Source organism: Sceloporus undulatus, chromosome 2, assembly GCF_019175285.1.
Source record: "Sceloporus undulatus isolate JIND9_A2432 ecotype Alabama chromosome 2, SceUnd_v1.1, whole genome shotgun sequence".
NCBI classification, from domain to species: Eukaryota; Metazoa; Chordata; class Lepidosauria; order Squamata; family Phrynosomatidae; genus Sceloporus; species Sceloporus undulatus.
Window position 1 is genome coordinate 302490702 of NC_056523.1, and position 14253 is coordinate 302504954.

The window sequence follows — 14253 nt, forward strand, 5'->3', positions numbered from 1 at the left end:
TTTGCTAATCTAGTTTATTTGTGCAATCACATGGAACATATGAAACAAAGGGTGGACAGACCAGTTGCCATTGGTCTCCATATATTGAAAGTTCCAGTTGCTGTGCAATGTCTTAAGCATTGTTTCTACAACTGTTAAAGGTGTGGTGTTGCAAGGGAAATGATGTGAACACTGTTCTGGAAGTTATTAATTCCGTTACCTATATTGTTCTTATATGTGAAGGGACAAGCTGTTCAAAACATTTACTGGAAATCTTAAGCGAACCAGCCTGGGAGCAAAACCCATGGGAGCCAGCGAGGGCTGAATAAGCATATCTGTTTGCAAGGTAAGAAGTATTTCTGAAGACTTCATTTTAGTCACTTCTGGTAATCCCAGTGCTGCAAGGCAACTGCCGTTTTGTAAAATAAATGATCTCCACAAGGCTGAAAGCATATCACAGACAAAACTAGTCTTCATTTCAAATTCCACTGTTTTAGGTTTTAGTAGAATGGAGCAGTGGCCATGCCAAAAGGTTTGGTTGTGTAACAAATCATGCCTACCCAGGACAGCTGGTGATGTCTGTGTCAGTGATGCAGTGAATTTGGTACAGATTTTGGTCTGAACTTTAAAAGAGCTAGGGGGTGAACTCCTTTAGGCTAAAGCCTGAAGAGGATTCAGAGGCCCACTGACTTGGGACCCACCAGCTAATACTGAGGGTAAGGTGCCAGAAGCTGCTGAGTTACTTTGAAAGATGCATTTTATGTTTAACTCTGCTAGTCAAAATGTGACAATAATACATTTATTGCCTTTTCCTGGCATCCCAACTCAGGGTCCATCTATACCATAGAAATATTGCAGTTTGACATCACATTAATTGCCATGGCTCCATTTTACAAAATCCCTGGATTTGTAGTTTTGTGAGGCACCAGCACTTTTTGGAGAGGAGGCTATAAAACAACAGGTCCCAGGATTCCATAGGTTGGAGCTACAGCACTTAAAGTGGTGAAAAACTGCATTATTTCTACAGTCTAGATGCACCCTCAGCTATAAGAAGCAGCCGTCTCACTCTTCTAAGAGCAGTGCTGGCATTGCTGTTTGTTAAAGCCTTAATTTTAAATGAAATCAATACCACTGATTTCTGTGTATACAGATTTACGACATAGTGATATTGAAAGGAAAAAATTGTTGATGTGTAGACATTTCATCCTGAGTTTCAGGATGTTACATTCAACCATCTGTTACCAATGTTGTAAAAGAAATAGTTTTTCAGGAATAGCTCTCCTCTTCAAGATAACAGATACTTATTCAGCAGCTGTAAGTACACAACCAAAGTAATTGCATGCTTAAAAAAAAGATTGCTTTTAAAATATGTATATTTAAGTTTTAACCTAGCACATTCCGTTGATTCTTGTGATATGTTCAGAAATCAATTAGGAAAAAGTCTATATAAGCACTGACTTATTTCTCAGACAAAAACAGTTATGCAAAAGGATGCAAAAGGGGAATCAGTTGAAAACTATTATACAATATTGTGGTGATAACCATTTTGTACCACAGCGCCTGTCAGTCAGAAAAAAACTCAACCACAAGCCACCATAGTGTGCTCATGATGCACCTTTTTCTTTTAAAGGCTGACAATAGAAAAGTACTGTGTTGTCAAGGAATATAGTTTTTATGGTCATATTTATTACTTTGTATGAAAAATGTCTGGTCTACCAAATGCTTAACTTTATGGCAAATTGTACAAACCCATCCATATATGGTGTCCTCACTTGTTTTCTTTATTTAAAACAATAAAAAAAGTTCATCAAGGGGTTTTGGGGGTGGGAGAGGGGAATACTGAGTTGTGAAACCAAGCAAAAGTACTTGAAACAATATCAAATACAACTTCCGGGTCAGTTTATGTTATCTTAGATATATGGTAACTCTAGGCAAATCCAAACTTTTGAAACACTTGCTGAAGAATTTACAAGAACTGCCAAAATAACACTTTCTGGATGATTATTCTGTCATATCAGATGAAAAACCCTTGACAAATAGCAAAAAGGAAGGAAAAGAAAGGTGCTTAGAAACAGAGAAATTGTTACATTTTGCATACTCTAGGCAAATCAGCCATCTATTAATATTTCTCAAATATCTGCAGCCCAATTTTTCAAAAGCATGCTTGAGAAAATCAAATGAAATGTTCTAGAAAAGATATTGAAGATAGGAGTTCATGTGCCACATAAAGTACTTTAAAAAAGAATTAAAGAGCTGAAGAATAGCAACAACATAACACTGCCAAATAGTTGATTTACACTGGAGTATAATTTTTACCTTAGAAGGGAGACAATGTAACTTCTGTGTCTGGAAGCAAAATTTGGCCTTATATGTTAAACATTGGACACAGGTTTTATTTATGGCAACTAATTGTTGGTTTTCTTATTCAATGTGAAATTTGTTCAGTCTGAAAAATGTGCTTTGTATTGCAGCAGAAAACATGCAATATTATATGTTGCCCTAAAAAGCTACTAATGTTATATACTTTGGTTGATTTTCAAAAGAGAAAAGAGAACTGCAAGGCAGTGAATAACTTAATCCTGCATCATGTTTGCTCAATTTTCCTACAATGTATGCTTGCAATTTCAGTCTTAGGCAGAATCTAAGACCCAAAACACACTGCAAAAATTATCCAGCGTGAGACCGCTTTAACTGCCCTGGCTCAGTGCTAGGGAATCCTGGGAATTATTGTTTAGCTTATTGTGACACCGGTGCTCTCGGACGGAAAAGGCTAAATGTCTCACAAAACTACAGTTCCCAGAATTCCCTAACGTTGAGTCAGGGCAGTTAAAGTGGTCGCAAACTGAATTATTTCTGCAGTGTGCTTTGGACCTTAGATTGCAAAATGAAAGCAGTTTGACATGCCTTTAACTGCCATGGTTCAATGGTGTAGAATTCTGGGATTTGCAGTTTGGTGAGATGTTTAGCCATCTCTGCCAGAGCTCTGGTGCCACAACAACCTGCAAATTTCAGAATTCCATTGGATGGAGCCATTAATTCTGCAGTGTGACTGAATCCTCAGTTTCAGGTTACCCTTGAAGGAGACTTGCAATACATTTGTGACTAACTGAGCGAATTAAGTTTGTAACCAGGTTGCTTTTACTGGGTACATGAAATGGATTGCCATTTTTGAAGGGATGACTTTAAGAGAGGAATGTAGTACATTCTGAGCTGATTTTATCTAATTTCCTTTTTTTGAATGATCAACATAGGTGCCTGAAAAAGTAATACTCTCATGCCCTGTACTCTCTCTGTTCAAGCTGAAATAAAAATCATTCATGACTCCCAAGCTAGATTAGTTTGTGCATGCAAAGAAGGTTATGTGTGGCACCTAGACAAAAGAGCAACCATTTAGGACAAGAAAAACAATTTCAGTGCACTCTTTTCATCATGTGATGTCTGCAGCACCTAGTAGTACTTGCACATCTGAATGACACACTGCAGATCCAAAAGCAGTCAGAATATCTGTATCATGTAATATCTCAAATACTATTTCCATTGAAAGAGTCACTTTAGACATGCAGCTGCCAATCATCACATGTTGACTAATCAAAAGATAGGAAATCAAATGAAGGGCATGTGTACATATGTGTACATATGGCAATCTTTGTTAAATTGTGAAAGTATGACCAATCTAGCCTCACTTCAACAGTGGGCAAATTGAATTCCATATAATAGAGTCCAACAATTTAGAGCAGTAGGGGAATATTCAGGTCATGTCTTTCAAGAACTTGGAGGATATCTAATCATCAACAATATGAACACTAAACAAATGCCCTTTTCAACATCCAAGATTTCCTTCATAGCAACTGGCCTAGCATTGTATTGCAGAGTTTTATCTCACAGTAAGTTACAACAATAATTTATTCAGCTACTTAATAATGATTAAAATTATGTAACAACAGTTGCAATTGTAAAAGAAGTCCAGAAAGTAAAACAACAAAAAAGTTCACTAGCTGCATAAAAACCACCCTCACTACTACCATCACTGCACATATTAGAGTGAAGAAAGAAAAATAGTACTATGCTATAATTTTGGAAGGTATAAATAATAAGATATATGCATGCTGAATGCTATTATTGCTTGGTAAACTTGGATTATTATAATGAGGCATTAATGTAGTGATAGTGTGCACATTTCCAAAGAATGTTTCCCTCCCCAAGAAGACAAATGTTGAAACTCTGAACAGCTTACTCCATAATTCTTCCACAAAACTCAATAAAACTAGCTGTCAAAAGTGATGAACCACAGCCAAAACTTACAAAAGACATGAGCAGCAGAACACATTGTTTCTTTTCTCCTTTGGGTGATTTCTTGGCTAAACAGCACTTTTTCAACCTGAAACCCTGCTTCTTTTTAGTGTTTCGCCCACATATTTTAGCCAAACTGTCCCTCAGAGTCCCATAGAGTATCAAGCAATTATTATTGTTTTCATTTCCTTTTCTCCACCCCCAACTTCCACTTCCATTTCCTTGAATTTTACCATCCCCTCTAGAAATGGTTTATGTAAGTAAAAACAGAACTGGTAAGAATCAAGTTTGATTTAATAAATCTTCTGGAACATGTTCTTAAAACATCTTTCATATCTCTTGTTCTGTGAATTTAACAAAGTGTAGTCTGCCATAACCCAAAATGTTGCTACCTAAAGTAATTTGCAAGATTTAAGACCAACAGGATTTACAGAACTACTGTACATTAAAGTCTACAGTTCCATGCCTGTCTTTAGACATTGGCTAATTCTGTGATTTCTCAATCCTGCTCTCCTACTTCTTTCTATTTTTTGTTTTGTTTAATATCACATTTCCTGTCACGGAAACCCCACTGGTTGTAAAGTTGACTTAACGCTCTCCAGGATTGGCTCAAAAGGAGACAGACTGAAAGAAGTGGGATTGATGAACTCACATCTGAGGAGGTCCAAAAAGAGAGAGAGAGAATAAGAATGAGATGCTTGTGGCTCTCCCTGTTCTCACAGTTTGACAGATGGGAAGATTTCTACAATAAGAGAAAGAGAGAGAGAGATGTTCTTACCTGCTATGACCAAGCATGGGGCAGTGACACCAGGCATGTTGCTCAGAAGGAGAGCTTAGGAGACTGTTGTTGCACAGCAAAAGGAACCCAGCCAGGACGAATATCAAGGAGACTAGCAACAGGACCTCTTCTGCTGTTCAGAAAACATCTGCTAACTCCAAAATGCTGTTGCTCTTGCTGCTTCTGGTCCCCTTCTGCATTTGCAGCAGCAACAGCAGTCCAGTGAGGCATTTCCTGTTTGTTGTTCAAGCCCTTTAACTTTTCCTCCCCCTAGACATCAAGATGAATTATCCCCCCCTCTTATTAGCCCCACTCCCCATCCTCTCCGAAGTGAGCCGTTAGCCTTTGAAACCCCCACGTGGCGAGATCCGAGAGACATGTACAAATAAAGTCAGATCTTTAACAGCTAATGTTTAGGCTGAAGTCTCCAGGCTGCAGAGCAAACCTTAAAGGGACATCTGCAGGCTCATAATTAATGGGTGTCTTTTCAGCTACCAGGCAACTTCTACCAAATACTGGGAGTGAGAAGGCAAAGGTTTTTTGGGATCCACCCCTTGCCATGTCTCTTTTTCCATTCCTGCACTTTCTTTTTAAACTGTGTTTTTAACTGCTGTCTTTGCAAGAAACAAAAGAAAGCTCTGTTACACGAAGTGTGTGCTAAGTTCGCATTTCAACAGACTTGCAAACTGAAGCTGCCCTTTGTTGGTCTGATTTTATTTCACTTGCATCACTCTTTAAAAATGTGTAAGATCTATACTGTGGCATATTACCCTAAAGGAAATCTCTGTGGAAACATCTGTGGAAGGTTGATATGGTATGCCCTAAAACAAGACTTCGTGGAACACTCTGAACAAGTGAGAGCTGGGAGAAATTACTGTTGCTATTATCTGAACTACCACTCCCAAATTTCTGCAGCCAGCATGGCTAGTGGCTATGGAACAAGATCTTGGAATCCAACTTTTGCAGGCCAGAATTGCAACTTCTCACTTGCTCTCTTATTTAAGATTAGTATTTACAGTGCTTTTTTATCATATAGATTATCAAACATTGTTTTAAAGGGGTCTTCGTCTCATTCTGCCTTCAGTCGGTCCATGAGACACTGTCATTCAGCCTCAGTTATCCAGCTATCAATTAAGAACAACAGTGACAGTTCTCAGAGTGATACATCAATAATGATAACCGTGGATTCTATATTTAAAAGAGGGGTCATGTTCTAAAAAAATACAAGGCAGTATAGTGATCCCTCCACATTCACTGGGGTTAGGGGTGAAGGACCTCATGAATGTGAAAAACTGCAAATAAAACAACACTATTCTTTTTACCTGAAAGAACACCTCTCTAGGAATATCTAGCTCCCCCAGTGCAACTCTATGACCAACATGTGCCAGAAGTTGATCACAGAATCAACTTGCTGGAGGATCTATAAATGTCTAGAGAAAAATTTTCTCTAGGAAATTCTAAGTTCTCCAGCACAACTCTGTGATCAGCTTCTGGTAGAGCTGCACTGGAGGACACAGAGATTCCTAGAGAGAACATATTAATCAAAATTGCAAATGTGGAGGGCCAACTGTATTTAATTCATTCCTATGCCTGTTGAGAATTCAGTGAACACTAGAATGTGTTCTGTTCAAAATCCACCTCAGAACAATTCCTTCATGCCCATTCATCTTTGCTTATCCTCCAAATTGGGATATGTGTGATGAGCCACAATGTGGATAAGATGGCAAAAGTTATTAATGACATGCTAGGAGAAGCTGTAGTAGTTTGCCTTTGCCTGAGCCTACTGGGAAAGGCAACATTTTGCCTCCCCCACCCCAGTTAAATGAGTGCACATTCTTTTGTATTTTCAACTCAGTTTGCAACAAGCTGATGACAAATGGGAAAAAACAGAAGGATAGAGGAGCTATGATATTTTAAAGGTGGCTGAAAAAGAAAAATGTCAGAAGTGTGTGTGCTTTTCTCCTATGGGTTGCATGTCATAAGGTGAAAATATGCCCTGAACATGCATTGCTGTTCACACAGAAATTTAGATTTCTAGACTCCTTTCATAAAATCATGAATCTGGAAGGGACTCCCTGTCATGCAGGAATACATAATCAAAGCACCTCTGACAGATGGCCATCCAGCCTATGCCTAAAAACCTCCAAGGTAGGAGATGCCACCATATTCTTAGGCAGCGTCTTCCACTCTTAAACATCTCTTTCCATCCTTGACTGTATTTCAGCTTGGGATGAAAGCAGAGATACATATTGATGTACATATATTTGTGGAATAAGTAACAGAATTGTGGGAGTTGCAGGTTAACCATACTAGACCTGCAGGCTAAAACTTAGTGTTCCCTGCTTTTGGTGATTGTTATCATTGTAAAGGTGAATACTGTTATTAGTTCAGCCAGCTTGATTACTGTGATTATAGTACAGTGTTGCCTGGAGGTAGCTAAGGATTTAATGAAAGAACCTGGATGTTGTCTCTTGTCAGCTAGGAATTTCTCTAGCTAGTGGTCAGAGACATAGGACTGTATTGCATGACCACTGTTCTCGCTGCAATCATTCTAGTGAAGTAAAGTGCATGCATACCAGATAGGGAGCATTCCCTACCACACAGTTCTTCGCTAGCTTGACTGGGCTGTTTTCAGTCTTGCATGGTTCTTTACCACATCTCTGGGCTAGGACTGTATTAGTGCATTTGGGAGCTCATTGATGGGTTTCCCCATCAATGGCAAGGTGCAAGCTAACCATGATTGGAGGACAAAGCGGCAACAAGAGAGAGATGGAGATGGTGTTGTGTGATAAGTTTTGCCAAAAGTGCTATTATTGAATTTTTATGGCAGTTTAAAAGCCATGTGTGATAAAAATCCATAGAAATGGGCCAAGAGATATGAGTTGGTTTCATGTGGTGGGACTTGGGATTCTGAATGTTTTTCCTGGGATCCGAGGCATGGTTAACAGTTCTTTTGCCCACCACAGAAGTGTCTGCTTGCTTCCAATGTGCTCTGCTTGTATATTTGTAAATAAGACTGGAATATTGTGTCCAGTTCTGGCCACCACAATTCAGAAAGGATGTTGAAAAACTGGAGCATGTCCAAAGGAGGGTGACTGAAATGGTGAATGGCCTGGAAACCATGTCCTATGAGGAATGACTTAGGAAGCTGAGGATGTTTAGCCTGGAGAAGAGAAGCTTAAGAGTGCTGCTCCAGAAAACAGGACCCAGAACAATGGATGCAAGCTATGGGAAAAGAGATTCCACCTCAACATTAGGAGGAACTTCGTGACAGTAAGGGCTTGTTCGACAGTGGAACACACTCCCTCGGAGAGTGGTAGAGTCTCCTTCCTTAGAGGTGTTTAAGCAGAGGCTGGATGGCCATCTGTCGGGGATGCTTTTATTGAGAGTTCCTGCATGGCAGGGGTTGGACTGGATGGCCCTTGTGGTCTCTTCCAACTCTACGATTCTATGATTCTATGAAAACCTATTTCAAGGATAACTTGAGCATTTGATGCTTTCTTATCCATAGGAAGAAGAGCTACATACTAGCCCTTGGAATTCTTATCACACTAAGAGAGAGACTGATACAAATCACAATGGCACACAAAGACCTGATAAAATCTTGAGTGGAAGGACAGAGCAGGACATATCCAAAGCTTGGAAATTTCTGAGTGCTGTAGTCCTACAAAGGAGCACAAGATTTCTTGTTTGTATGAGGACCCAAGGCTGCAAGGGCAGGGTGGACAACTAGGCAATTTGTCCATTGGAAAGTGGTGATTTTCAAATCAGTGAAGGCATTGCATCTGCTCAGGGTTCTAACCCAAACTCTAATAGAGCTATCCATGGTGCAGAAAATTTATCCCCAAATTAGGTTCAGCACCTTGCAAAGCTTCTATATATGTTCAGAGTAGAAAATGGAGCAAATTGCCATACACTGAAATGGGACCCAACAGCCATTACTGAATGTGCCCTAGGACTTCACGCCTGCCTTACCTCTTGTGTACACCATTGTTAAGTGAATTGGATGTAACAGTGGAACTTGAGGTGCAATATTGTTTCCTTAACATGTATGCTACTCGGGATAAAGGAACTAATAGCACTGTTAATGGAAATCTAGCCATCCAAGCAGGAGATGGAAAAAACATACTAGCATTTTGCTACGTTAAGAAGGAGAACCTTTGAGGAGAGGACAAAAGATGAGCTATTTCTTTTTTTTTTTTTTTGGGGGGGGGGGGTCATCCATGTCTTTTTGACTGTGTGTGTGTGTGTTTTTAAAAAACTCCCCAAAAACATCAATTTGAGTGTGTTTTGGGCTGTATGTTCTCCCTGTGCACATGGTCTAGAACAGCGGTTCTCAACCTGTGGGTCACGACCCCTTTGGGGATCGAATTACCCTTTCACACGGGTCACCTAAGACCATCGGAAAACACATATTTCCAAAGGTCTTTGGAACCGAGATAAAAATCATTTTATGGTTAGGGGTCACCACAACATGAGGAACTGTATTAGAGGGTCGCAGCATTAGGAAGGTTGAGAACCACTAGTCTAAAAGGACAAGGCTTCTGCTGAGTCACTGACTTGTTTGGAGGCAGAGCTAGAAGCCACTAGGTCTGTATAACTACTCCCTTAGCAGCTCATTATCTGAGGGCCAGTGGCATACTCCTGTCATATCAGCAAGTGTTATTACATCCTGAAGGGGATTTTAAAAACAGCAACAGTCCTGCATGGATGAAGGCAGAAGGATCTGTCAGCATCTGCTGTGTGCAATGTTTGTTTCCTTGCCAGAAAATCTTCCTGGTTACACTTGCAGCAAGTGAGTACTGGTGGCTCTCATAGAAGAGAAAGTCAGTACACTGCAGCTACATGCTGATACTCTTTAACACATCAGAGAACATGAGGACTTTCTGGATAGATAGAGGAGCACCAGGAAGAAAATGCCAATGAAAAAAAAAGAGGGCTTTAACAATGAGGGAGCAACCTACAGAATAGTCACAGTCTCCACATATGTACAGTGCACCCTTGCTTTATGCGGGGGATCCGTTCCGGACTCCCCAGCGTAAAGCAAATTCTGTGCATGCTCAAGCCTCATTTAAATGAATGGGGCTTGTGCCCGCGACACCACGTGCGAGAGGCTCATGCCCCATTACTCTCTATGGGACGCACCGCCCCTTCCTCTCTGCGCGGTGTATGATGCAGGTGCACTGTACTTCCTGACTTCTGAAAGCAGCTAGAGGGGGACTGGCCAAATGAACGAATCCCTCACAGCAGCAAGGGAAATTTTCATCCTGCCTAAAAGAGGTTGGGCTGAGGCCATTTCTAAAAAAGGCCCCCCTGGGTCCCGCCATTCTTAATAATTATTGGACAGTTTTTAATGTTTCATTTTAATGCAAGGTTCTGGAGTGTGTGGTGGCCTCCAACCTCCAAATGTTTCTGGATGAGATAGATTATCTAAATCCATTTGAATCTGCTTTCAGATCTAGTTAGGAGACAGAGAAGTTTATCGCACTGGCCCTAAAACAGGCCCAGTGTGTTCTAAATGTGTGCATGCATGTGCACACACAGAACGGAATGGTTCCCAGAACCCCATTTCATCGCACACTGGAACGCCCGGCGGCAAAGGCGGCATTCCAGTGTGCAATAAAATGGGGTTCTGGGCCCCATCCTGTTCCATGTGTGCGCGCACACACACACGTTTAGAACACACTGGGCCCGTTTTAGGGCCAGTGCGATAAACTCCAGAGGCAGCTTTGGTTGCCTTGGTGAATGATGTATGTAGGGAACTGGACAGTGGGAGTATGTCCCTGTTGGTTCTGCTGAAACCCTTAGTGGCTTTTGATGTCATCAATCCTTCTGGGCCAACTCTCTGGGATGGGACTTGGGGGCATTGTTGTACAGTGGTTGTGGTCTTGGAGGGACAAACTCAGAAGGTGATGCTGGGGAACTCCTGTTCAGTGCCCTGGTCATTTCCCTTTTTTGTCCCCCATGGTGTTTAGAATTTACGTGGAACTGCTGGAAGAGGTCCTCTTGAGTTTTGGGGTGTGGCGTCACCAACTGACGCCCAACTCTACCTCTCCTCTCCATCCGATTCCAAGGGAGGTGTCTTGGTGCTGAACCAATGTTTGTTGTTAGTAATAGATTAGATGAGGGAAACAAATTGAAACTTAATCCAGACAAGACAGAGGTGCTCCTAGTCAGTTAAAAGGCAGATCTGGGAAAAGAAGCTTTACCTATTCTAGACAGGGCTACGCTCCCCCTGAAATCTCAGGCTCATGCTTTTGGTGTTCTCCTGGACTCAACTCTGAGCCTGGATGCCCATGTTTCAGCAGTGGACAGGAGTGCATTTGCTGTGCCTGTTCCTTGAGATATCAGATCTGGCTAAAATAACATGTGCCTTGATTACAAGCCATTTAGACTACTAACACATTCTACATGGGACTGCCTTTGGAAACTGTTTGGAAACTTCAATGGGCCCAAAATGCTGCTTTGATGGGGACAGAGCCTTTTCAGTGGCTGCTCTCACTACCTGGAACTCCTTTCTGTGAGGGGTGAGGTTAGCCCCTTCCCTGCTTTCCTTTTGCTAACAGGCAAATAATTTTTGGTTTAAGCAGACTTTTAATGTGTGAGCAGGGGAGCTTCTTATTGGGGTGTTTTATCTGTCTTTTAAAACTTTTGTATGTCTTTAAAACCTTTGTATGATTTTAAATTAGTTTAAAAATCATATTGGGAAGTTTTCTTAACTGACTGTCTGAGGATGGAGAGAATCTCTAACAGATTTACAGATGATACAAAACTGAGAGGGGTAGCTAACACATTGGAATATAGAGGGGCAATTCAAAAGGACCTTGATAGCCTAGAAAACTGGGCTGAAATTAATAAAAGGAAATTCAACAGAGCCAAATAAAAAATTCTATATTTAAGCACAAAGACCAAATGCATATCTAGGATAGGATGTGGAATACCTGGCTCGGCAGTACTCCATGTGAAAAGGACCTTGGGATTATTGTTGATTATATGTTGAACATGAGCCAGCAATGATGCTGAAGCAAAGAAAGCAAATGCTGTGTTAGCCTGTTTTAATAGAAGCATAGTTTCTAAGTTGAGGGAAGTAATAGTCCTACTATGTTCTGTGCTTATCAGGCCACATCTGGAGTACTACCTTTCTGGCCACCTCATTTTAAGGAAGGTATAGACAGGTGAGAGCAGATTCAGAGAAAGGAGGGAAGAATGATAAGGGATGATAATATACTCTGTATTGTTGTTGTTGTGTGCCTTCAAGGCGTTTCCGACTTATGGCGGCTCTAAGGTGATCCTATTATGGGGTTTTCATGGCAAGACTTGTTCAGGGGATGTTTGCCATTGCCTTTCCCTGAGGCTGAGAGTATGTGACTTTCCCTGTGGGTTTCATGTTTGAGCTGGAACTCAAACCCTAGTTTCCAGAGTCATAGTTCAACACTCCAACCACTATCCCACATAGAGAAGGATATACTGTATCTCCCTATTGTTGACTAAGGAGACAGAGTGGTCACCCAAGGAAAATTATGCTAGCTATTTATTCCTTCCTTCCTTCCTTCCTTCCTTCCTTCCTTCTATAGTTTATGATTTGGGAGCATGGTTTCATGAAATGGTGGATGAGGAATATCACATGGTTTAAGTGGTACCTCATTTTTGTGCTACTGTCTTACACTGCTACATCCATATGTTCCCCACATAAAGAGTTACTTTCAAAATAGTAACTGTGACAGCAAGTAACTACTTTATAGTGGAAGCTAATTATTATAGCAGGATTTTTTTTAAAAAAAATTCTGGAAGTCTGCTCTGGAAAATACCAAGCAAACTGTAACAAAGTTTTAGACTCATTTCCAGGTCTTTTTTTTTCCCCTCCAGGGAATTTTCCAGATCATCTGGTAAGCAAATCTTAGCTGGTATTAGACTTCCAAGTGGTTTCATGTTTGGGGTGCTTTGCTTGCTCTCTTCAAAATGTAAGCTCTCTGGCTTGTAATTTTCCTGCCTTTCATGTGATTTTTTTGTTCTCTAAACAGGCCTCTTTTCCTAATCAGTTTCCTTCCAAAGTACTGTTTCTGCAGTTCTTTGATCTCACTACTATGCCTTTGTATCATTGTTTGCAAAACAGAGGGAGCAAAGATTATGTCTTCTTGCATTGCTACGAAAAATTGTATGCATCTCAAGACTCTGGAGATACTGAGTTTATTAATGACTGTTCATCCACACCCTTCTGAGTTGGAGCCAGGATTTTGACGAATAATCGGAAGTTCATGGAATTTTCCTGTGTTCCTTTGAGGGCAATAAAATGTAGCTGCTGATGACTACAAATTCTAGTTAAAATGTGGTTGCTATTTTTGTCTTGAATTTTAATGAAACCTTGTTGAACGTATTTCCTGTATGTCAGTCTTCAAGAAGGAGTAATTTCCAGGAAACTGTAGTGGTTTTAAAACTGAATTACAACAGACTAGATAGTACATGTGATTATACATTCTCTTTGTACATGCTCATGCATGGCTAGCAGATTTGAGCTTCTTATTGGGGTGTAACCAGACAAAAATATGACTACTATTAATCTACATGCACAGATGTTTTCAAATGCAGTTGCTAGTTTAAAAGTTGGTATATTAAAGGATTTTCTTCTTTTCCAAAAATGATGGTTATTTGCTAGCTGTTCACAGGAAGAAAGAAAGGGAAGGAATGGTAGTGTGAGATGACTTAAAACGTATTCTGCCACTAATGCAAGTATATTTTACTTATTTCACACTTGCACACAAGAATGAACCAATATTAAAATTAAAGCTGAAGAAGATCACAAGTTCAGTCATCAAGCCAAAATATGAACTGAAGAATATGCCAATAGAATTCAAAGATAAAGTGAAAAATAGATTTGTGCTATTAAGCCTACTTGATTGGGAACTGGATGAACTATGGACAGAAGCCAGGGACATAGTCAAGGAGGAATGCAGAAAGCCACTAGCTGCAGCCAAAAGGAAAGAGAAGAAACAATGTGTGATTGGAAACACTTCAAGCAGTAAAAAGAAGCTGAAAAGGGAAAGAAAAGGGGGATAAGAACAGAACCAGAACCATGAATGCAACTGTTCAACTATTAATGTACAAGGATAAAGAGAATTACAGTGCGCTCTTCTTTTACACGGGGGAGCCATTCCCCGCATGTGCCATTGTGTCTTTTGGTGCACACTGGCACTCTTTCCGATGCTGTA

The 14253-nt window shown here is 40.5% G+C and overlaps 1 protein-coding gene across 1 annotated transcript in view; it reads right to left on the bottom strand.

The window, feature by feature from the left end:
• The window catches only part of ITGA1 (integrin subunit alpha 1), a 94307-nt gene extending 89001 nt beyond the window's left edge, over positions 1-5306 (bottom strand). Inside the window, exon 1 of the mRNA XM_042451259.1 lies at positions 5048-5306. Within this exon, the coding sequence (XP_042307193.1) occupies positions 5048-5084 (37 nt within the window). The 5' untranslated portion in view covers positions 5085-5306. The remainder of the gene's footprint in view (positions 1-5047) is intronic.
• Positions 5307-14253: the final 8947 nt, after the last annotated feature.